The 26,951-nt window shown below is 31.0% G+C and overlaps 1 protein-coding gene across 1 annotated transcript in view; it reads right to left on the bottom strand.

Annotated features, from left to right (window-relative positions):
- Positions 1-19,431, bottom strand: part of rk (G-protein coupled receptor rickets) — a 62,917-nt gene extending 43,486 nt beyond the window's left edge. The window contains 1 exon segment of the mRNA XM_011503607.1: positions 19,101-19,431. Coding sequence (XP_011501909.1) covers positions 19,101-19,258 — 158 coding nt within the window. The 5' untranslated portion in view covers positions 19,259-19,431.
- Between the last annotated feature and the right edge of the window lie 7,520 nt (positions 19,432-26,951).

Here is a 26,951-nt window from a genome sequence, read left to right as displayed (position 1 = left end):
TATATATATATATATACATTTACATTTACACAATATATAATACATAAGTTTATTACACATATTTAATATAGAACACAAAATTATTTAATTAAAAGACGTGTTTTCATTAATAAATATTAATTTTTATTACAATATATTAAGTAAAAGATAACATTTTTAAATTACACATAGCTACTTTAATATTTTACAAAATTATTCTTTCATTCAAATTTTGTACACAACCTCTTTATAAAAGCCATATATAAATTTTCTATATATTATAACACATACATACTTCGTTCTTACGTGATTTATTAACTTATATGTTCGTACAATAATATTTAAATAGTGATATATTGATATGATACACGTCAATATAATTTTTTCAACGCAATCTTTTATGCATAAGAAAAAATTTTATCATCATAAATTTTTATATTACTTCTTAATATAGTAAAGTAAACGAATCATTACAAAATTCTTTGCAATTAAACTATTTAATTTTATAAACAAATATTAAAATAAAACAATTATATAAAATCACTAATCGATAGTTTAGTTTGAAGTTATTATTTTGGATAAAAAAATATTTATACAAAACATATAATTCTAATAAATTAATTGAAATTTTAAATCAAAGTTTACCAACAATGAATCCATCAAATTATTTTATTCATTTTTTTATGTGTTAAAATAGCGTATAGCAGAACGAAGACATAATATTTTAAGATATAAAATGGCTATAATTTATCATAATAGAGTCTTGAATATATTATTATCAAACCTATTTGCATATAGAACAAAATAAACTGTCATATTAATCATAATTTATGATTTATAATCTTGCATACTCATTTTTTTTTTAGAAATTATACGAATTATAAATGTAATTTAACTTATAAATTTAATATAACTAACTATTGATTTCGTTGATTAAAAAATAAAGTATAAATAATATATTATTTTAAAATGCAAATTATTTTATAATATAAACATGTAAGTTGTATTTTTTTATTTTTTTTAAATAGAACTGTTACATCAAACTTTTATCTCCGATAACATTAAAAATAAAAAGATTTAATACGTCAGATGTTTGAATAGCAATTTCAATTAAGCAGCATTAATTTTTATATTTACTTATATAAATAAATCACAATTATTAAAGAATATTATTCACTTCGGTATATTTATAATTCCTAATGTAAAGTTATTAGAATCTATTAGAAATTTTTATTAGAAATATTATTCTCATAGTTTCTGCAATAATACCTTCATTATTGGAAAATATTATTTATTTAATATTGCGCTAATATAATGCTTTCTATTTTTAATAATATAGGACATATAAAATTGGCTAGATCTAGATTATTTCGTTAAATTATGTTTCAAAACTACGCAAATAAAATTTATAAAAATATTTATCACCTATCATAGTAATATACAAATGCAAATTATATACTTTTATAAATAATGAACTTTAATAGTGAATATTATTCTGCATTTCTGCTCTACATATAAGCAAAATTATGTTATCCCATTGAATGTTTAAGCTGTATTCGACAAATTTTAATTCGCCTTCGTTTAACAAATACTAATGGACGATTAAGAATTTCCGAATTTGTTTATATATAGATAAATAATATTCATAAGATAAATCGAACTAATTAATTGATGAAATCCATTAAAATATCATAATTTTAGTATTTTGTATGAGAGTTAGATGTTTCTGAAAATTGATTATCTACTATTATTATGAAAAATTATTTTGTTTTCTTAATTACATTTATAGATAAATCAAGCAAACATTAGTTCTAATTTATAAAGTCTTTAGTTTTTAAAATATTGATTCGAGACAATGATAAACGATAATGATCTTATGGAAAGCGGTGCAATATAGAACAAAATAAAGCACACGAGTACAATGATAATTTACGTCAGTATCGTAAACAAACAGAAGCTTACATTTTCATATATTGCCGTGATGTATTGTGTAATTGCACGGAATGATTTGTTGCAAAATGGCAATAATGGTTAGTGAAAATACGTATTACAACTAGTCAAAGTATTTTTCATTGATGTTTATTTTACTCGCCCACAAAGTTTCTCAAATTATTTCAAATCCTTATATTATTAATATATACGAATAAATAAAATCTGCTATATTGGAATACAAATGTATATTTCTCTATTTTAACAGAATTGTTATTAAATAGAAGTCTAATGGGAGTTTTAAAATTATCGATTGTCGTTCCAATTAATTGAAAGCTTATAGCTTTATGAAAGAGGTAAATAATTAAATATCCAAACCTAATTTACCGTTACTTAAAACTCGTAAAGTTCTAATTATGTACATGTGAACAATAGTTGTAGTAGCTGTAGAGTCACTTTTAGTAGGGCTTTACTATCATATTTTCATCACCTCGATGTTAAATTAAAATGCCCCGCCCATACACACTGTGAATTAAAACTGTTATATAATCCTTGGGGGCAGAGATGGGTGGGGAGAGAAAAGCGCGAATCAAAGAAGCTTATATATGCTTTGATTTTTTATCTCAAGTGTTAATTTTCGAAAGAAATCGCCCTTTAATAAATGAAGTTGAAAAGATAGTATGAAAAGATAGAGATGCTGAGTGTGATCGTTTCACATCTCTTGATAGAGAAATTCTTCGTGTAAATTTTCGCTAAGTCATTATTGTGGATACATGTTGAAAATTGGATTGTTATGCCGTTTTTTAAAGCTCCAAATCATCGTGAAAGTGGATTTTATGTTATTATATTACAGTAATTTCAATTTTTTAATTGTTATGAACATATTCATTTGGTCAAATATGCCAATGAAAAGATACTAAATGTATATTAGTAGTAAAATATTTTTCTGCATCAAGGCTCCATATTTTACGATTTTCGTAAGCATCTTTAATCTTGCCTTGGTTTACGGATGGCATTGTTAAGGATTGGAAAAATAATATTTACGTACCGATCTATTACATTAGCAAGGGAAATATTTGAAATATTATCAATCATTGTCAGTATAAAAATATATCAGAATAATAATAAAGTATATTTCTCATAATATTATGTACCGATATATTTTCAAATTTTAATTTCTATCACTATGAAAATTTATGAAAATTCGCTACTTTTATTTACATTCTCTACTTATTTAATAACAATAAATATATAGATATATTCAATTATGACACTACTCTTATATTTTTTCATAAGAATTTACTATCCATTTTCATAATTTAAATGATTTAAATTGTACGTACAGTAAAATGAAAAAAGAAAGAAATACTAAAAGAACGCTTAACTCACTATAAATTAAAATTTTTTCCTCGGTACTTCATCAAGATCCATAAAAATAATCTCTTTTCTATGAACTGTAATAAAGTTTCTTTAATAAATTAGAGTTATTACTACGATAATGATAATTTTAGAATAAGATAATTTATTTAAAAATTAAAAGACAATTTTAATACCGAGCTCACTTAAAAAAAAAAAAATTTTTATTTAATTACTTTTGCTTCCGATATATATTTGATTATTTTTAGCTTTATAGATTGGGTTTCGTCTTTTAAATCTATATCGTTGAAATATTAATTATATAAATTGCACATGGAATAATGTATTTCTTGTATAGTTTCTAAGCGTTGAAATATTCAAATTATACAATAAAAAATGAAATTCCTTTATTGTTTTATTTTCTATGTTAATGATAGAACATGAACTAAAATAAATTATCTCTTTGCCTCTAAAGATTTATAAGATAAGATTACTAATACAAATACAAAGAATAATGAAATATAGATTTATCGACACATAAAAATCTATTAAAAACGATCCCAAACATATAAAAGAGCAAGCGGTCGTTTGATCTTGATCTGAAGAATAACATGTGGGATTGAAATAAGTAAATTTTCATCGTAGAATATAAGTTGCAGATTCCTTAGGACCGACAGATCGAATAATTCATCGGAACTCGTATGCACGCTCCTTTGAAAATAAACATGTGACAATGAAGATGAGGCGATGTAAAGATAAAAGTTGCTAAACGCGTTACAGCGGTTGTGCCGCTGAACTCGCAAATAAATTGCACCCTAGCGAATCATCGGACTTGCAAAATATAAAACGAAAAATACCGATGAATTATAAGTGATAAAACGAAATATTGTCGCACGCGCAGGCACATATATGTATTTGTGCACGTGCGTGCATGCATGCGTATATAAGCTTATGTACGTATACAGGCACGCACGCATATCTGTACACGCTTACGTATGTATACACGCATACAGGCGCGCGCGCACACACATGTATACGATTCATTTTTAAATCATTCGGCCATTGTTGTTATTTTTGATTTTTTTTTTCTTTTTCTTTTTTAGCAAAAAGGATTACATGTGATGGTGCAGCTCGACAATTATAGATCGAACCTTTACAAAATTAGGACCTACGCAATTCTTCCACTCCGTATTTGGAGAACGATGAAATCTTAGTCTGAACTAATTTTCCGAATATAGGAAAATTGAAAATTTCCAATGAAATGTGAAATTCTGCAATTTAAAAATATCTTTTCCGATGATCAACGCCCATTAAATCCGCTTACATCGTAATTTACGACATTTCAGATGTAATTGTAAAATTAAGATGGCTAATATTACGACTTTTCATTTTACAATAATTTATTACCTTCAATATATATATTACAAAAAGAATGTACAACAATGTTTTACACCGTTCTATAATAATAATATATCATGATCTTAATCGGTCAAGGCGTTCATTAATCTTACTTATCTCAATGATTGTTTCTATTTTTTTTTTTTATTATAATATTATACTTTTATTACCTAATAAAAAAAATATTACAATATACTTCTCTTATTAATATTAATAATACTTGTACACTTCTCATCAGTGCAGATATTTTATTGTACAAGTACAACGTCTACAAATATCAAAATTATTGATTAAAAGTAGATTTTTATTTTTTATTTAATTTTTTTTTAATAATTTTGGAATTTTTTTTTATTTATTTATCATGATTTCCATATTTTCTTTCAATCAAAGTACCTTTGCAATGATGACGATAACGTTTCAATTATTTTCAAAATACAATTATAAAAGGTTCGTATAAGTATGGTTAAACCTAATAAAATATATATTAACCGACATTAAATCGTCGGAAAATTTTGGTTATACATCGTATTTGCATAAAAGATCTTGGTTTTCTCAATAAACTAGATAAAAGCTTACTCGTGCGGATTTCATAAAATAAAAATTTTACAACTCTCTCGAGAATCCTCATTTTCGTACGTGCTTCATTCGGACAAAAGCTTAAATTAACGTGCTATTCTACTTAAAGCCTGGGAGAACATTACATAAAGTGTAAGAAAAATTTTATGTTCATATAAGCCAATAAAGTAAAATTTACTTTAAAATAATTGTTCGCCATAGATTCATATTTTGACAAGGACATTCGCTTTTTGGTTTTATTTAATTTAAGTAGAAGTAATCGATAAAGCGCTTACTCTCTCACATTTTAAAAAATGGTATCGTATTTCAAAATGTATTTTCAATGAACTTCTTCTAAAATAAAATTAGATAATCGCACGACAACGAAAACAACTCTTAACTGACAAAACTATCAGTCATACTTTTCAATAATGACCTGAAAATATCTTTTTACCATTTTACAATTGTCAATAAATTTTTAATTTTATAGTTTTATAATTTAATTCGTATATGTCTATATATAGATACGCGTATGTATATGTGTGTGCGTTTATGTTTTATGTTTAATTTTATATAAACAACAACAAATCGATATATTTTAATATAAATATTGATAAAATAACGATATTTTTATAACGTTAATTCTTTTTAAAGTTGTATTTATTTTGTAATATTAATGAAATTAATTATTTGATAATAAGTAACGATCATGAGATGTGCGATTATATATCAATGTATGCACTACTCCCTTTAATGATATTTAATATTTAGAATTTTCAATTAAAAACTAAAGAACTTTAAACGATAAACATAATATAATATAATTAAGTAATACGGTTGTACTAAACTTTCAATTATACCTGATTCCTTGCAATTACCAAATGTCATTACAAAATTATTATCGTGTAATTTGCTCTTTTTGACTGTGCAAAACTTAAATCACATGCATGAGATTTCAATTCATAACTAATACTCTTTGTAACTCTTTTAAAAAGCGATGGCAATATGAAAGAGAATAATAATAATATTAATAATAATAATGAAACGGTAATAAACGCGTGCCTTTAATTGTAAATGCATTTGTGTAAACTTATCGATAAATCTTTAAATGATTTCTCGAATGTAATTCAAAAAATTACCTATTCAACCTCAAGGATTAATAATCGACAGAATTTATCACTCGTTCAGTTTTAATTAAAAGCGTGATGTATCATAAGCTATTTAAGGTCAAATGGATAGATCAAAATTCTTATGTGACAGCGCGCCTGCAAGATTTTAAATATTTTGATAGAGTATGATGCATTAATATTAAAATCTTGTAAACGATTTTTGGCTTTAAATTTTCATCGGAAAGTCGTCTATTTGCTTCATCGGCACCGTTCACGACCATTTAATTCTGAAATACTTTTATTTGAATAACTTTCACATTGATATACATAACTCTGATTTCACGTATAAAATAAGATAGTTTCAAAACAACAAAGTTTCAAAATCGCGAAAATAAAACGATTACCTGGGCTGGTTAAGGATTAGTGCGAGTCCAACACGAAGTCTGAAAGTGTTCGGGGCTCTAAAGAATTTCACAATTGTAATCCAATTACAAAGCAGTGAGGCTCGAGTGTTTGATTCAGAAAGAAGCAGCGTTATAATAAGAGTGGGAGTACGCCTCGCGTATCCTCGGGTTGGAGCAAAGAAAAAGACGAGGATGTGGGGTAGGCGAAGAGCAGCTGGAGGGAATAGTGGTTAAGGAAGACGATTTCGAAGCGTCGCCCGGAATGTTCTACTATAATGAGCTTGTCGACGGGCTTCTCGCGAGTATTAATAAACCCAACGTCGACTCGAATTTCGCGAGCGAAGACGACTTGTGGGTGGAGGTGGAGTCGGTTGAAGACGGAGGCGGCCTTATAAATCAGTAGCCATCGCTCGAATGTTTTTTCCTCTTTCCTCTCGTAATTCATTCGTCGGCAATCGAGTGCGCACTGTTTGATAAGAGGCCCCGGGTGATAATGTCTAAGAACTCCCATATTGGTTGACTGCACATGCGATGGCGATGTTTACTCGGCAGTTACGGCATTTTGCAGTGTCACTTAGTGTCCTAAAATTTCATCCAATGCAATTATCCGATGCAATTGTTATCTGTAACCACTGTGAAACAAAACCCTCTCATATGCTTATACATTTAAATATCAAAATGCTATTTATCTGGTCTGGGCATCGTCAACAATTGACTTGCATCTTACTTATTACACATACTTCTTGTCTCCATGAACTTTCCATCGTACTTCTACAATTTGATTTGATCAATTCTGACAATTTGATCATTCCGCAGGATAATACATTTACTGCATACCAATTATCGTTTTATATTCTATAATATAACTGATATTATATTGCTTATTTTATGTTAATTTGAGGAAGATTATTTACTATGATATATATATATATATATATATATATATATACACATAATTTGGAATCGCCGAAAATCATAATTTACCTTACTTAACATGCCAATATATATATCTATAAATGAAATAGTAAATAATTTATTAAAAAGACAGTCTTTGTAAAATCAAGTGTATATATCCATTATCGATTTCAATGATTTTCATAGAGTTGAAAAATATATTTCATCGTTCTATCGTGGTAAACGAATACGTAACCTTAAAAAAAGCGATTTGTTTTAAAAAATGTTTTAAAAAATTCTTAACTATAATTATTTAGCTCGATGAATTTGATTAAGGCCATCGAATAAAACTTATACAATATTAATGCTATTCTTTTCTTATATATAGCTAGTATAGTCAAGTAAAGCTATTTAAAAAACTTATCAATAACTCAAATTGAAAAGAAGCATCTTTGGTTTATTCTTATAAAAAATTGTTCCCTATATGGCATTTATGAATTTGTATGCGGACTTTAAAAAAAAAAGTATTATATCTGCAATTTAAACATCCACGATAACTTTTCTTTTCCACCTCCCGTTTTCAGCGACAGCGGAATGGCAAGGAAATTGTAGTATTTATACTAGGAATTTGTGTAAACTTTTCTCATATAGAGCGTTCGGGGAGTTGGATTATGTTCGAAGTTTTATACAATTTTCCATATTATATAGAAACTGTCCAGTTAATTTTATTGCACGAAATATTATACTGAAATATTACTTTCATCCTTTTCTACAAATATTACGTATGCGCACTTAGATGTATATGTGTATCATAACTTATAAGATATATATATATATATATATATATATATATATATATATACGTATATGTATGTATGTACTAGATATCATTAAACTAACTATATTCCATCTTTAAAGATCTTAAATTTTCAAAACTTGGATAATTAAAACAGGTAAAATTTATTTACAATAATACAATTTTAATCATACCGATTAGCGAATATTCTACTCATTAATATTGATTGTTATTATTCCTTGCAGAATATCTTTCAAATTAATGTTCCATCTTAAATAATAATATAAAATTTTTCAAATGCTTTTTAACATTTATTAAAATTGAATTTGAATATATGCAAGAATTTTATTTTATATTTTATTGCTTTTATTTTACGTTCAATAATGAAATTTATTATGTTCCTTAAAAATGTAAAAATATTATCTTATCTTTTCTTTCCAAAAACAATACAGTTATACAAAATCTGGAAAAATCAAATATATTTTACGAGAAATATCTTGGCATTAGTTATTGAATGAATGCTCGCAATACATATTGTAAAATAACTTAAATTAATTTATTAAAAGCATAAGTTGTAAGAAATGATGTATGTAATATTCTTCGTGAGGAAAAAATTGTTTTGAACTAAATTCTTTAATAAAAAAATTTGCAATTTAGTATATTCACAAATTAAATTCCGTATCAATTAATAATGTATTAACAATGGCAAAATTGATAACGGCAAGCTGATATTATTATTTGTGAAATACAACTTGCTTTCGAAAAGAAAATCTTTAGGTCCAATACCATCATTCTTAAATTCGTAAAACTGCTATTTAATCTAATGAAGTAGAACCATTCTTAAACTTCTGAGTTGAAAAACTCTTTATGGAACATTATGGAACATAAAGAGTAAATAAAGTAATAAAACATCTTTAAAGAATCACGATGTTTTATTTTAGTCTTAAATAATGCATAAGACGAAACTAAAAAAAATCAACTACAGGAATTAATTGTATCGAGCTTAGAAAAATTTTTGATTCAGAGTAAATGATGTATTTCGTCATATTTTCTTACATTCTCAGCAATAAATCGTTATTTTTCTGCTAAATCGATATCTACACTTCACGTTGGCGTAAAATTTGCGTACATTTTCTTATATGACGTAGTTCTTCCTTGTATGCTAGTCAAGGACCTTTTTTATCACGATCAGTAGAATCTTATCATGAATAAAGAAAAGTTTCCATCTTTCGGAGATTTATTATTATCGATTCCATGATTTTTATTAATAGGCATAATAAATAAAAAAAATTTTGTTGATTACATAAGTTAAATGTAGAAAATTAGATTTGCCTGAAAAAGCTTCTTCTGTTACATAACACAAAATAAGTTCAAATAAAGGAATTGACATATTTGAGATCTATGTAAGTAAATATATCAATCAATCGATTAAGGAATGGATCCACAACATATTACATATAAAATCCATAATCATGTATCTCTTCTTATCAATACACAAAACGATTAAATACTTAATTCAGTAATTTTTCAAATTAAAAATTATTTCTTTTCTTTAGCATGCACATAAACTTTTATAATCAGCTATAAATTCATAGTACAATACGACGTCTAGATATTTGAGATTATCAATGATAAAATTTACATATAATAAAAATTATATTTAGAAAAATAAAAATAAAACATAAATGAAAATAAATAAATATAATTGTTAAATATAAATATATCAGCAATGTTCGTAATGATGAATTAAAATATTCAATATACTGGCTAAAAATGTAAATGTATCGGAATTATCGATGACTTTACTATTATTAGAGCCACGATATATTAAAATGTGTCCAAAGATTAATTAAATTAATAGTTTTACAAACGTTATTTGAATTTAATAAGGTATGTATGATTATTTGAATTAATTCATCTATTGTACATGTGTTACATTAAAATAATTATTTTCAATATATATATATATATATATATATATATATATATATATATATATGTTACATAAAAATATTTTTTTTATATATATATATATATATATATATATATATATATATATATATATATATATATATTACAATGAAATTGTATCAACTAATTAAGCTATTATGAAATTTTTAAATAATAAAAGTAAGAGAAACTTAATATAAATTATATTAATAATCGATTATTTAGGATTTTGAATTTCTTTACTTTCTTAAAGAAACATAATAAATATGATAAGTAGATCATAAAAATAAAAAAAAAATTTCTATTTGAAAACATGCATTGTTTATTTAATAATAGAAACAATAGTTGTATTGAGAAAATAATATTACGAATAAAAGTAATTGTATGAAATAAAAGTAATTGCGAGAGTTTAGAATCGATATGACTTATTTCTTGTTGTTCTGTATTTATCAGAAAAATTTATAAATATTCATACGAATTCAGCATTACACATAAGGTTTAAGCACAGTAACTACGTGTTTCTATATTTTGCTTTGAATATCAACTTTGCCGATTCTACTAGGAAATGTTCCGCTCGTATTGGTTACACATTAAATTTGAAAATAATATTAAAATACAAAAGGAGATACTTAATAAACGACTTTTTATTTAATTCCGAATTGACTAACGATAAAATCAAATTGCCGATTAATCCTGAAAATAAAAATAAAACTTGCGATATTGTCGAAAATTAATAATGGGCAAAGCGACGCAAAGTAATTGCGAAGATACGGGAGAATAATCATGTCGGAAGGAATGCTGCCAATAAAAAAATTCTGATATATTCGTTGATTTAGCCACATACTCTACATATCGTGTCTTTTTTTTTCGCAAAAATTGTAAAGTTTTAGACTTGATGTAAGTACGTCCGGTTGTCCTCCGCAGCTTGACAACTCTAGATGCCGATGCTCGGTGTCGCGCTCGACTCGTGCCGATGACGAGCTTCACTTATAGCTATCTCTATTTATTCTACTCTACGTATGGTATATGATGGCGGGTATGGTTTTACTCGCCAGTATTTGGATAACCACGGCCGGGCTCCATAAATTTTTTTATCTACCATACGTAACATCCCCGGATGTGGACATGGAGGTAGGAAAAGGACTCGGCAATTCGATACCAAATTGGTTTCCGTTATGCTTTTGATAATGTTAATACACAGTACAACGGTTGTTTAATACCCATCGTATACCTGTTGTATTTATAATGGAAACGAACGACATGACTGACTGCCAGAGTCTCGAGATCGAGAATGTTACATATGGCATTACGGGTCACTCGCCCGTGTGTCAACGTGTGACATCAGTTCCGGCTATTCTGCAAATAAAGGAATTCTCCTATGATAATGTAGACTCTCCTCGACTCTATCTCAAAACTCTCATTCCATAGCAGTTTAGAAATGTATGTTAGTCGAAACAATTTTGATGCCCATCTTTACGACAGTTACGAGCTATCATCGTTCTTGATTGTTGTTTAAACGAATTGTCTAAGCTTATCGCGTTGCATGAATATACACAGATGTGGCTATACGAACGTTCATAATAAAATGTTGACGAATAATTTATTGTGATTGTAATCTTGTGCTTGAATCTCGTATTTATTAGCGCGTCATTAATATGCGAGTTTATCGTAAAAGCATAACTTTTGCCTTCTCCAAAAAACAAAAAACAAAAAACAAAAACAAAAACAAAAACAAAGGAAAAACAATCAGTGGATTATAACTTTTAAATATAGAAAGATGATTCGATGAAACGGAGCATGAGAGAAGCGCATATAGAAATTTTTCAGAAAAAAAGATTGTAAATTAAATTTGAATAGCCTAAGTTGATCCGCATAAAAAATGCAACTGCCATTTTCAATCGAGGCCGTGGAATTGATAGAATACATCACCGAGAGAAGTTGCATCTATAGAATCGTGCTCGCAAGTGACAGAGTCAATAAATTATCTCGAGCCTGCATTGTTGCACAATTGCTTCGACAAACTAGTACGCGGCAAAATAGTCTCAAGTACGACGCGCTCTTTCGCTGTTCTTTAATATTTACAAACAGGCAGACTTATACGCAGATTTTGTTAATAAGAACAATGGCGTTTTAATAACGATCTTCGTTCTTGAATATTCAAATATATCTCGGTAAGAAAAACGCTCGTTTGGAAGAAACTTTACATCGCAGACAAACAATATAATAATATATTTTGCAGTGACTGACATCGCATTTACTGTCCAGCATTGTAAGTACTCGTAGATAAATAATAATATTTGTTAGTAAAATATTAATCACTTTCCTGACCATATATATATATATATATATATATATATATATATATATATAAATGTAATCGCGTGTAATTTTTTTTCTTCTCTTTCTTATAAAATTATCAAAGTGATAATTCAATCGTGCCCTACTTAATAATATCTTGGTAAGAATTTTGATTCGGCGGAGCTCGAGAGGAGTTTGTCTCGGAATACACAGGATTACGTGATAACTACTTAGAAAGTTTAAAAACAATTCGTAAACAGGGATCATTATACGTATTGAAATTAAATTTGATAATTATGTAACATTTGAAGCTTAATATTGAAGCCGCGATGTATTATATTATGCTTAACAATGGCAAAAAGGAAATTCCATGTGCAACTTTTTATTCTAACCTTGACGATTCTTTTGAAAGTCACGCAAAGATAAAATAAATATCACCATGACCCAACAGATTTTTTAGAAATCTCGTATCAAAAGGAGATACCCGTAATAAGTATTTAAGCTCTTGGACACTATTACGTATGCGAGAAAGAATGAAAAAGGAGATAAATAATTAATCTACTGAGAAACTGGAACCACATAATCGAGCCGAGCGCTCCAACTGTAATTCAAGTGAAGTAAGATAGGATTGGTCTTCGACAAAAAGGATATTTATGCACAGAGCCAGTACACAGGGACCCTTTGAGAGCATCCAATTGAGCAAAAACTTATTAGCTAGCAAAGAATAGAGATTGGGGTACGGGAGTGTGCAAAAGATAACACTGATGGTGTAATTACTATATACGTAAAATATTGACGCACAATCACTTTCGGAATCATTGGACACAACTGACCGGATCGTCCATAACTTCACTCCTTTACCTATGCATCGTGCCAATTATTGGTCAATCGTTCAAAATTATTGACGCGGGGGTGGATTGTCTTTTGTTGCGAGGTCAATAGTAAGTAAAGTTTATAACGTAGGGAAGAAGAATTAAGCGAGCGCTGTGCGCTTAATTCAACGACTTCCCTAAAGAGTCTTGCTTGTAAAGTGGGTAAGACATTATGTATTTAACGAAAAGTAAATTGTACAGGTTTTTCGAGATCTTTGGAATGGCGGATACTTTACCTTTAACGTCGGTCCGTGAGGAAATCTCTGTTAATTTTCTAATCGCTCAATGGAGAGTCCATAAATTACATTCTTATTTATCGATGGATTTTCATTTCTTCATTTTGGTACACTTTAGGACATATCCCGCGGTCAATTTAATAAATTTTATTTCAATATTTACATAACAGAATTATCGGTCGTTCGAAGGTAGACAAAAAAAATAAACAAACAAACAAACAAACAAACAAACGAACAAACAAACAAACAAAATACAAAACAAGAACTGTATGAACGAAGATGAAACGAGTAATTACTTTTGGAACATACGTTGAAAAATTCGCATATAACGAAATGCTAATACACCGTTCATTATAATGATAAATTCAATAATTGAAACGCATACATACGAAATTGAAGTGATATTTTAGCAACGATCAGTACATAGAAATGCACTCTAGTTAATGCGCAATATAGAACAATGGCATAATCGAATAAAGTGAAATATAATTTTTATTCGCGTAAGTGAAGCGAAAGGGTTGTGCTTTATTCGAGAGTCGGTGAAGTTGTAAGATTTGTAAAGAAAAAGCCCTCGAGCAAGTAGAGCGAAAAGTCAAACATTTACGCTAAAACATCGGCGCCTCACGCTATATCTTAAGCCATATATTTCCATGTCTTCGTTTCGAGTTCTGGTTAAGCAGTTGTTAAATTATAAGAGCCATTGGCTCGTACCGAAGTAGCTGTTGGCTCTATTAATGGAAATTCAGGAGCGACTCGATCGCGGCAGCAACAGCAGCAACAGCAGCAGCAGCAGCAGCAGCAAAATATAACATCACACGGGCGAGTCTCGCTCCAAAATACTTCAAACATAGTTGGAGCGTACATGATCGGGAGCGCGACACGCGTCTCGCGTCCTCGACAGCCGTTATTGTGCTTAGGTTATGTAGGTCGATCATTTCCGATTATCCCGATCGAGGACTCGCGGCCGTTCAAGTCAGCGAGCTCCTTTTACGCGAAGCGCGCCGATAGGGAAAATACGGACTGAGAGAGAGCGAGAGGAAGAAGCCGATAGCGATTAAAGAGGGCACGCACTGCAGTGAGGACAGGTAGATTTGCGAACAAAGACCCAGACATCGTGCCTCTCTCACATCCGAAGATTCCAGCCCCCATCCACAATCCCTTGATTTGCCGAAGCAAAAGTTTCCAATCGCGACGCGGTGCTCTTGGACGAATTTTTAAGAGTCGCGTGGATTGGCTATAATACGACGCTCCGAGAGCCCCGAGATCTACGTTCTTTTTGCTTGTGCCTCGTGATGTAAAAAGTCTCGAGGACGTGAGCGGACTGTGCACGCTCGTTGGGGCGAAAATTAATTTTCACACTCAATCGGTCCTGGATCCCTCTTCCCGTTTATTTGACAATGGACTTTTTATTAGCAGCGTTTCTCTTTACCTTTTTTCTACGACTTTTTTTTTTAAAGCAACGTACCGATGGCTCCCACAATTGCTTTTATTGGCCTTTTTTGTTCTTACTAATGTTATTTACTGTGCAATAGAGCACAAGGCAGTGGTCGAGCAAGCTAACAAAGTCGCATACTCTTGGAATCTTTTTTCTTTGTGTTTTATTCGTTTGTGGCTCCGCAATTCCTATATGACCGGATGATATCGTTAACTCCTACGTATATTAATAAATTCAATAGATATTTACTCAAATTCTTCAAACTCGATTCATAAATTTTCCTTGTACAGCGCTGTGATTATTGTATGTGATTGTAACGTATAGATAATTTACTATTTACTATTTACTTTTAATCTAACATTTATCTATAATTATGAAATTCGATGAATCCTATAATAGTAATAATAATTTTCGTTATTGAAATACTTATGATACGATTAATTTTTATTACTCGCCCTCATCGACTTTTGCAATTCCATTTTCTCTTTTACATAAAATAAAATTCTTAGATAAAATAAAATCTTATTAATCTTTTCATATCGAAGACAGATTTCGCTCGTCCATAGAGGAATAATAGACGATGAATATTAGTATATGTAAATTCAAAAATGGAAATATAATTCAAGAATTACGACGTAGCGTTGTTCTTGAAAACAAAAAAAAAAAAAAACAAAAAAAAAAAAAAACTAAAAAAAAAGATAAATAATGTTGGTTATTAAGATATTTAATTGTACTCGGTCTTGCAAATAACTACATATTTCACTTTGATTTATTTTGAAAGGATAAAGCTTTCATAATTTCAACGCCTTCGAATTACTAAATATAGACGGGCGATAATGTAACGAAGAGTTTGATAGGTGATACAGCAAACCATACTTAGTACCATTTAAGTATCATAATCGCAATATGAAAGTTACGCACCCCACACGTCAACGAAAATAATAACGAAAATCGCTTATTTCTTACGCAATTAGAGCAATTGGAAATTGCCAATACGAGAGAATAGAGGAGAACCAAATTTTTTTTAAGAAATAATATGGCAGCCCATGGAGTGTAACGAATCGCTTAAATTCTTCTCCAAGTTATTCAATCGAGGACTTGAAACGTGATAGACATGTCAAGTCGTAATAAATCTGCCATCGACGGCCGAAGAACTTAACCGTTAAAGCGACGTGGCGGACTCTTAAGATTCTCAGCGTATCGTATACCGAATACAAAATAATGACATATAATAATCGCCGGGAGGACAAATCGAGGCAAAAAACAAAAGTAGTAAATTACACCGCTGCGTCCCTACGTGGACAGCCGAAACTGATTTAGCCTGTGGCCGTCCTACGCGAAAGTCCTTATCCATATACGAAGCGCGCTGCAGTAGTAAAAACCGGTAAATGGCCCACTTGCGTAAGGACATTGATATCCCCAATAATCGTATTATCTGGGTCCGACGATAAGCAACCTTGTTTTTCTTAAACTTGCGTATTGAGCTTAACTTGTGCCGAATGCACTCGAGCAAGATTTTCAGTCCAAATGCCATTATCACTGGCTAAAACTTTATAAACGCTTTTCTTCATCCATTCGTCCACGCCAAAACTTTGTCCAAAAACTTCATCTCGAGATAATACATGAGACAAAAATGTTTCTTTAGCTCTTTAAAGGGCATGACTCGATCGACAGCCCCTTGAGAATTATTTAATTAAAATACCTGAATATTGTAACTTTACTTGACAATGAAAATTTAATTTAAACAAAATTCGATTGGCTTGAATTCATTAAAAATATATTGAAATATATTATTAGATAAGATGTAATTTTAGGAATAAAATTTTGAAAGAATTTTAATTATCATAAATTAAGTGAATTGAATGACCTTTAATAAATTTAATATGCCGAGACACTAAAATATCAAGATCAATTTTGAATATTAACACTTCTTTTTTTTAGAGAAAGGATATAGATTTCAATCATTCATATATATATATATATATATATATATATATATATATATATATATATATATAACCATGAAAAATAATTACATTGTTGATATTAATGTTGTATGAAAAATTAATTATGTATGCTGTATTTATAGACAAATTATTCAGACTTTCCATATTGGATAAAAATTTATGGTATTAGTTATCACTTATACATTAATATACTTATTGAAAATAATTTATCATTCAATTCACGATTGCTTATTGAATTCATATTTAACATGTACATTTACTTGAAATTTCTGTGCATATACATATAACATATGTACACAATACATTATATATTTTTCATGCATTCATTTTATTTCGTAATATATGTATACACGCACACGCACACGCACACGCACACGCGCGCGCACACACACACACACACACACACACACACATATATATATATTATAATAGATTAATAATATTGTGTTAATATTATTTAATATTATTTTATATACTATATAATAAATATATTTTTAACCTTATCTAAATCATTTAGTGAAATAACATTTCGTGAATGCAGGTTTATACTAACAGTTTTATTATTATATTCTATTTAAATATTATTTTACTTTGTTTTATTCAGTTTCCGCTTCAAGACTTATGGATAATGGATTTAATATATTTAAATGAGAAATTTCTGATTTTCGAACATTTTTTTTAATGGAATTTTATATTCGTAATAGTACAAAAATAAAATAGATCTGTTCACGTAGTACGAACTATTCTAATATTAAAACTGCATATTCGATGAGAATATCTATCGCTTCAATTGGTTCAACAAATTTTTAAGTAGATATTAATAAAGATATATATTTATAATCCGCAAACCGAGTGAATGTAATGAATGAATATAAAAAAAAAATTAAAATTAGCGTAAATTATATAGAATTACTATTCTAATGAAATATTTAATTGCAATCTTCAATTATAGTTACGTGGAGAATTGAATTATACTGACTGTAAAATTCAGCCTGCAAAGTTGACTTAATAATTTCGACTAAATATCTAATTTATCGAAGAATTGTAAATTAATGTGTCAAAATAAAATTTTTAAGCATTAGATAATAATTTAATATGTTTTTAAAACAATATAATAGATTTTTTTAAGAAAAGAAAAAATCTTTAACTCTGTCTCTTATAATTTTTTCATGTATATGAGAATGCTTATTGCTAAGCCATCACGGTTATAGTTCTATATATATATATATATATATATATATATATATATAATGTTATAATAATCGTAAGACTTTAATTCAAGTTTCGTTCAAGTTTGTAATAAAAAAAAAATATATATATATATATGTATATATATATAACGTCAAGAATCGTAATCGTTTCCGTATCCCTCTACATCCTTTCTTCGTTCTCTATTTTTTCTTATCCTTTATCATTTTATTGTTTCTTTTTCTCACTGTTCAATATACGAAACATACTTTAAAGTCATACGGGAATTGAGAACCGTGAATATACATACTCGTACTTGGCAATTTAAAGCTCTTCGCAAACGAAAAATGTAGACACCCGTATTTTTATTGGACGCGTGACATTGTACTTTTGTACTTCCTTTCGATTTATTTTTAGCATACTTGCCCGATCGAACGCTACGTGTCGTGAAATACTAAACATACAAAATTTATATTTCAAAATCCGAATAGCCGAGATGGCGAACGTCTCCGAGCCGCTCCCTCCTCCCCAATCTCCCGGAGCTTTCCAAGTAAACAACTCGAACGAGTTATTACCGAATCGAGATGTTACCGAGAATAATTTTCCGGCACGTTACGACGAAACATGTTACAAATAGACGATAAACTGGCATCTTTGGTAGAGATGGTCCATCAGTTGGCCGAATCGGGGGGAGGAGAAAAAACAACGACAAAAAACTCCATGCTCTAACTCACATGCTGGTGGCGTTGCCGACATCGGGCAGCTGGGTGTAACTGACGATACCCTTGGCGCGGCAGCCGAGCTCGAGGGCTGCCCGGGTAGCGATTAGATCGCAACATTGAGTCCCGGCCGTGAACAGCAGCGGCAATAGCAGCAGCGGCGCGAGCGCCATCCTCCGGAGCTGACCGGCCGCCGCTAATTCCCATCGTCCTCAGCGGCACGGCACCGGCATCCTCTCCTCGCCGGCCCGTCCTCACTGACCCCGTTTGACCAGGATATCGCCGTCGAAGCCTCCTCTCATCTCTGCTGCGGTCCGTTGGGATGAACTTGTCGAGGAGAACACGGGAACCGCGGAGTCTCGGACTTACTCCAGGCAAAACTAAACGAGGCCGGTCAATGAAATCCCCGAACCAAGCCGTCGTCCCTTACGGTAACAGTACGCGGCGCTTATCACAGGACTTTAAGCCTTCCTCCCGATTACAACTACGCACCCAATCGAGTGAATTAGCCGATATAAAAATTTACGATTAGACGTGGCGCAGCCGACGATATTGCCCAGAGACCCGCAAAACCATTGCTAAAAATGAGATAATACAGACACTAATTGCAATTACAATTTTGCAGACCGCAGCCGCAAGAATAGACAGAGATCTAATATTTGATAATGAAGATGAGTAGTGATTATGAAGAAGACAATTGCGGTTGGTACAATTAAGAATTTCGCAGTAGTTACCCGATGCTCGTAAGCGAATTATCAAATTATGGACAAAGCGAGAGAGTATTTGTCAACCGATCGTAATAAACCATAAAGCAATAAAAAAAAAAGTTGATCTCTTATATATATATATATATATATATATATATATATATATATATATATATATATATAAGCTCAAGTAAAAAGCATTTGGTTCTCACTATGATGGCTGAAATTCAAACTTTTTAGGTTGTTAAGTAAAGTTTGGTTCTTTAGCATTCAGGTCAAACGAAGCCGTCCACTAAACTCGATTAGATTGTACTTCTATAAGTTCTTCTGCGAGCAAATTAGTATTGAATCCTTCTACTTTTAAACAACGAGCGGTTGCCAAACAATACCCGTTGGCTACGGCGCAACCACTCGTAGTCGACGAGCCAATAGATGAGCTCCAACGATCGCGAATAAAGGCCTCGAGGGCTTCAGTTCGAATCTCGCGGACCACTGAGAGTGGCGGCGTTATCTTATTACCCGACGAGGTTGACAAGGTTGACACCCGTGGCTAAAGTCGCGATTCGCGGAGAAACGAATCTCAACAGTTGGCGACTTGGCGGAAAAGAAGAAGGAGGAGGAGTCGTCGCTGCCAGGCCCCGGTACCGGAGGAGGGAATCGCCGTCGAACCGCGTCCGTCTATCCGCAACGTGGCACTTCCACCGACTGAAGCAGGCACTCGCGCTCCGCGCGGATCTCCCTGCCCTTTTCCCTCCGCCATCGTCGCCACGGCGGAGACGCGCGCCCACTTTCATTGCCATCCCCTCCCCCCACCCCTCCCTTCCCGCCACTCTACCTCCCTACCTCGCCCCTTGGCCCGTTCTCTTTTGCTCTTGTTCGACCAGCTGTAGTTTCAGGGGAGAATGAGGGTGCGTGAACGATGGGGCTTTTATCTCGCTTCCCTGGCTTTTCTCATTTTATCCGACAGTTCCCGGACAGAGTGCGTCCCCGTCAACAATAATGATATGCTAAAGTGTCCGAGAGATGCTAGATCGATAGGTCATCCATTGTCATCGTCCTCGTCGTCCTCGTCGTCCTCGTCGTCCACGTCGTCCTCATCGTCCTCGTCATCATCATCATCAACAACAAACATCGTCGTTTCGTTCAGGAATCATTTATCATGGTTTATCTGCCAAGAGATTGTGCCTTCGTTTGTAGATTTTGGTAGAGTGAATCCTTTGAGATGCCACAGTCTAATCACACTCGAACCTACTAATCCGTCATTTTAATAATACAAATTTTATAGCGAATTTATTGCAAGATATTTGAATGTCCGCTCTCAACGAAAAATAAACATCTATCACTTGGCTAATAATGCGCCACACACATTTGTCTCGCAACTATCCTACGTACACATGAAGGATGAATATATCTTCTGATTAATTCGTTTATTGGATGGAACATACGAGCGCCGTAAATATAGCATATTAAGACTTTTACTCACTCATCTCCTAACTTTCTCACTATTTCGTTCCTGTATGATCGAATAAACAAACAGTTTTTAATAAAAAAAAACGATAAAAATAACGATTAATTATTCATTCAATTTTTATTGTTTTTCATATTTTACGTCTTGATAGTCAAATGTCTTTTAATTTTTTTTTTGTTTTTTTTTTTTTTTTTTGGTTTTTCAATAACCATCGGTATTATTTTAAATGCTGCATTGATTTGATAACTAACTGTGTAGAAAATAATAGAAAAGCGTTGACACACATATTAAATAAAAGATTTAGTTTGCTAAAGTTTAAAGTGACTAATTCATAAGCATTTCATTATTATTTTTGACAATAAAGTTCTTATATAATCAACGAGCATCCGCAACAGAGATAAAATTTCATGATTAAAAATAATACAAAGAAGGCATAAATTTTGGTGTATAGTAAAGTTAAGAATATTGCTTTGTTCAAAATGTCCGTAGGTCAGGCAGTTCTAAGTCAGGCTTTTGATTATTTAACTATCTCACATAAAGGCATATATATAATGTTATTTTAATAGGATATTTTAATAGGATTTGGTAATCTTTACTATATGATTTCGAATAATTTTCGCATCCGTCGATTAAGCTAATGAAAAAAAAATTTTACATATAAACAATATATACTAGTCGAATTGTTGATTTTTTTATTTTAAATATGTAAATAGCTAATTCAGAGTTACGTTCAATGATCATATTTTCAAAAAACAAAATATGTCAATAAATTATATAAGAATAAAATATAGTGATTATATGTACAGTTCAATTATACAAATCTTTTATTGGCACATATTGAAATATATGGAACTTACTTTTGTTTGACTTTATAATGTTATTAATTCTTAGTTTAATATTGATTTTCAACCACACATACGTATATTCTTCCACATACGCGCGCGCGCGCGCGCGTGCACACACACACACACACGCACACGCACAAACACATCTAGACAGAGTTAACTTCGAAATGAAACACAGTATCACTTTTTTTCATTATTAAGTACTTCAACTTGTTTCCCTCGATCTATTGATATGATACTTTCGCGTTAAAATACTTTAACGATACTACTGTCTGTAAATTCACATATGGACAAAAGTAATTTCTACCCTATTCTAAAAGAATTCATCGAATTTTATTTTTTATTTATTTTCAAACATACTTATTTCCTTAGTTTCAAATTATATTGTTAGATTATATTTGAAAATTTTTATTTCATGACATATGTTCAACCCAGTTGATAGTATAAACTACCAATACATTCCTCTTCGATAATTTTAATACCTATTCATATTTATTCATGGCCTACTTCTGTAGATGAATAAATACGATTTGATAGAGATTCTCCATGCAAAACGCAATAGATTTATTTTTCAAACCTAAAATAAATAGCGCATGTCCGTCATATCTCAACATAGACAGTAGTACTATATACGATGTTATTTGGTTTTTAGAATAAAGGAAAAAAATATTTAAAATGTTAAATGTCTGTTGAAAACAGGGGAATGCAATAAGCGAAATTCATTAAAAATTCTATTTTGATTTTGTCAAAAAACATATGTATTGCCACAACACAGATTTCAAATTTTCTTATCTCGCCCCAATCACAAATAACACGAGTTTTTTTTAGACTCCCATATAGCACAATTTCAATAAGCCAAGGGTTTTCGTGAAAGGGAAAAATAAAGGTCAAATCCAATTCGCGTCTAACGATAACGATAATAATTATAACAAAAAAATACATGTGACTGTTAAATTGATTTTACTTTACGGCTCATTAAATTCAACATTGATGAACTCTTAAAAAGCGCAGAGTCTTCCATTGAAAAAGCCGCGAATTAACGTGAAAGATAGAAAATCAAAACTCATTAGGATTTGGCTAATACTCGAGTAGAGATAGAGAGAGATAGACAGACAGACAGAGAGAGAGAGAGAGAGAGAGAGAGAGAGAGTTGAACGAGTCAACGTCATTTTGTATCCCAACAAATCGTACCCCTCCAAAGTACTTTTCCTGACAATATCCCAAGCGCGTAGTTTTCTTCCTCCGTATGCGTAACAACCACCTCGAATACGTTTCTATCTTCTTGCAATCGTCAAAGGTAAAAAAAAAATGCGTCGAAGAATTGAAACTATGAGCAAAATACCGACAACGCCAAACTCCTTTTGAATCACCTACGTATTCCACGATCGAACCCAGTGGACTTTGCTTTACAGCTTGCGCGTTATTAATTTCCTGGCAGTGTTTTTCTTTGCTTTATTACTTCCTATGGTTACGCAGTAGCTGATGTAAAAAGAAAAAAATATATTTTAAACACATTTATTGTCTTCTGTATTACTAATAATAAGTACGTAGAAAGTCAGAAAATATGAAGGATGTTGAACTTATTTGCTATGTATATGTATATATATATATATATATATATATATATATATATATAGTTTTGAAAAATATAAATTTTATAGAAAAAAAAATAGAGTAATATTTAATTTTTTGCATAAATAATCTGTAATATTACCAGATTGTAAAATAATATAAATATTTCATACTAGGTTTAATGAAATAATAAAATAAGTAAAAGGATATAATATTCAATAAGGTTTTTCAATGATTCGCCAACACTTCAACTACAATTTTTAATCTAATCTTAATCTATTTTATATATTTTCTCTATTTAAAAAACAATTTACTCATTTGCATTAAATATATAATTAAAAAGAATTAAATGTACAGGCTTTGTTAAGAAATTGACACAATTTCATTAAAAATATAACATAAAAATTTCTTTTAATCGAAATTATAGTCTTATAACGACACGAGACTTACTCAATATCGAGAAAAATACGTAATATCAGCATTTTTTCAATTTTTCGACAGTTTTCTTCGTCCATAGTTTTCAAAAAATGCCGAATTTCGCAAAACTTATAGCTTGCTAAGAGACTCTTTTGTGATGAGATTTTATTACTCCATGAAATAGACCGTGGCAACGGAATGTCATCATAAACATTTTAGGATGTTAAACCATCTCGAATTTTGAATACGTCAGAAGAATTCAAAAGCTTTATGTAATAAATACGCCTAGGCAGATGAAATGAGTGAGATAACGTATAACTGATGCATGCAAGCGCACGACGCGTAATCTGGCGTTTCTAGTGCGGTCCTACTCGAGGTCGATCCTTGCCTCGATGTCCCGGCAAACGTCTAAAATCTTCGCAACTCATAAGGTACGCTCAGCACCAAAGAGAAACGAGGTCCGTTCAACCTTAAAGATTCACAATTGGTAAAAAGTAAGGTAGTCGTGGACATCCTGGGGGGGGGGGGAGTCAATGTTCACATTGTTTGGTAATTTCACTCCACCCCAACCTCATCGATCCGAGCTGACGCGCCTTCGCGACATCCGAAACACAACTCGCGTGCACATGCGGATGGTAAGCCGAGATGGCGGTAGTCGATTTGCCACATACTTCTAACTGGATTTGGTAAAATGCGACTGAGCAATTTCTAGATATTAGCGCAACATCCAGACTCCTGACTTTCCGCACAACCGGAGCAACTTAGCTCAAAACTTTCTTCGCAAAGTGGTTCAAATTCATCCTGAACTTTTATTAATTTCTTAATCCTGCTATGGAGATTTGCGTTCCCCACGAACATAATACGAACGCGAAAATTGAATTTTACGTGCCCCTACACTCTCTTGACTCACATATTTGACTCGACCAACTTATGTCATAGAAGTTACATAGAGAAATCTTAACTTCTCTCGACCAATATATTTCCACCAAATTTTGAAGGCTTACTGTCGCGGTAACAAGATCAACGATACAAAAGTACTGCTCTGACTAAATCCGACGTTCCACCATTATTATGAATTAACTGTAAACGATTTTCTTTTTTTAATATCATAACAAAAACATCATTTCTAATGCTTTTTATAAGCGCTAAAACTATTTAAAATCTTAAATCCAAGATATTCACACTCGTGCTTTTACAGGCTATACAAAATAAAAATTCACAATTTTAGTTAGATGAATATAAGCCAGCCTCTTTCTATTTACGCATCACGTATATTTCTTTGGTAAATTTAATTTAATTTTACCAAAGATTATTAAAAAATAAGAAACATTAATTGCCAAAAAAAGTAAATGAAACAAAAGAGAAATATAGAACAAAACATGTAAAACACAGTCAGAACAATTTTTCATAAGCATTAGAATTCTTTTTATTTATAAATAATTTCTATTTTATAGCTTAATTAAAAGCATTAAGAACCTAAATGAAAATAGCTTTGAAGATTTATATTAATATATACTGAAATAATACACATATCTGAGTAAGGAAATTCATGAAATCTGAATAATTACGCTTATTACGGCGATTAATTAATGAACAATTTTATCGTACAATTTGTTATTTAAAAGCGCATATAACATAAATTTTCTAAAAATTAATTATATACGACAATAATATTAAAGCCCGAACAACGCTTAAAGAGATAAAAACAAACAGGCTTAGTGTAAATAATTAACTCGCTTCCTCGCGTATTAATGGCCATTATTTCACGTATCCATTTCGATTTCCGTTGGCAACGATAAATCCTCATACCCTCATTAACACCGTTTGAGTAGCCGAGAGTGCAACCGCAAGAGTACCTCAAAAACGTAATTGGATACTTTAATGCATTCTCGTCCTCGTACAGAATACTTATAGAAAGCACACTTCTTAGCTGGGATAGTTTTGTTTTACAAAAACACAGCTTCCTTACATCCTCGTCGCTGCCTCTCGCTTCAACGACCACGGCAGTTTTTTTCGTCATTCAGTTAACTCGTTTTGTTTCACCACCCTAAAATATCAATACCAAAGAGATTCGATGGCTAAAGCCTCGTCTTTCCTTCGCGTTCGCCGTCCTCGGGCTAAATAATCACTCTCGATGTCATGAAATTAGCAGTCACACATGCACGCACACAGAAGAGCACGCAATCGTAATTACATTGAGCATTGCCAAAAACGACAATTAAAAATACAAGCTGACAAATTATCCTTGCCAGACGCTGGATATACTTTCCCGCCTAATAATGTAAAAGCATGGAACAAGGAGATGCTCGTGAATAAAAGCAGTAGAACGATGGGCGAACGCGTTACTGAGAATGAGATGGAAATCCTTCAAGAGTTATGGAATTTCATTGGCTGTAGAAAATTTATGTCGCACCAAAACACGGGACAATATTTATCGAAGATTCGTTTTTTAATTTTTAAGAGAACGCTCGCGAGTTCTTGCTTGGCTTACTTAATTTTTTCTTCACCTTATGCTTATCACAATGCCAATACATCGAATGCTGATTGGTTAAATACTGACAGCGGTACATCATGTCTTGCATTATATTAATTACAAGTGTCATTGCGCCGTATTGAATATTGAGCAACCAAAGATCAAGGAAAGGGAACATTAATACTTGAAAACTTATACAAAATTTATATTTTGCAATTGCAATATTAAGGAATGTGCAAAATTTAAAATGCTCGTGTCGATATTATTGACAGTAACGGATATCTTGATACTATTAAAATTTTTAAATTTTTCTTATTAAAACAGGAGTATTGAAAATTATTTTACAATTAATCATTTTGTTGATTTTCTGAAAGTTACGTTTAC

Source organism: Ceratosolen solmsi, unplaced genomic scaffold (assembly GCF_000503995.2).
Source record: "Ceratosolen solmsi marchali unplaced genomic scaffold, CerSol_1.0 scaffold8, whole genome shotgun sequence".
Classification (NCBI taxonomy): domain Eukaryota; kingdom Metazoa; phylum Arthropoda; class Insecta; order Hymenoptera; family Agaonidae; genus Ceratosolen; species Ceratosolen solmsi.
The sequence above is the reverse complement of the archived record's forward strand: the minus strand, read 5'-3'. Positions and strand labels throughout refer to the sequence as shown.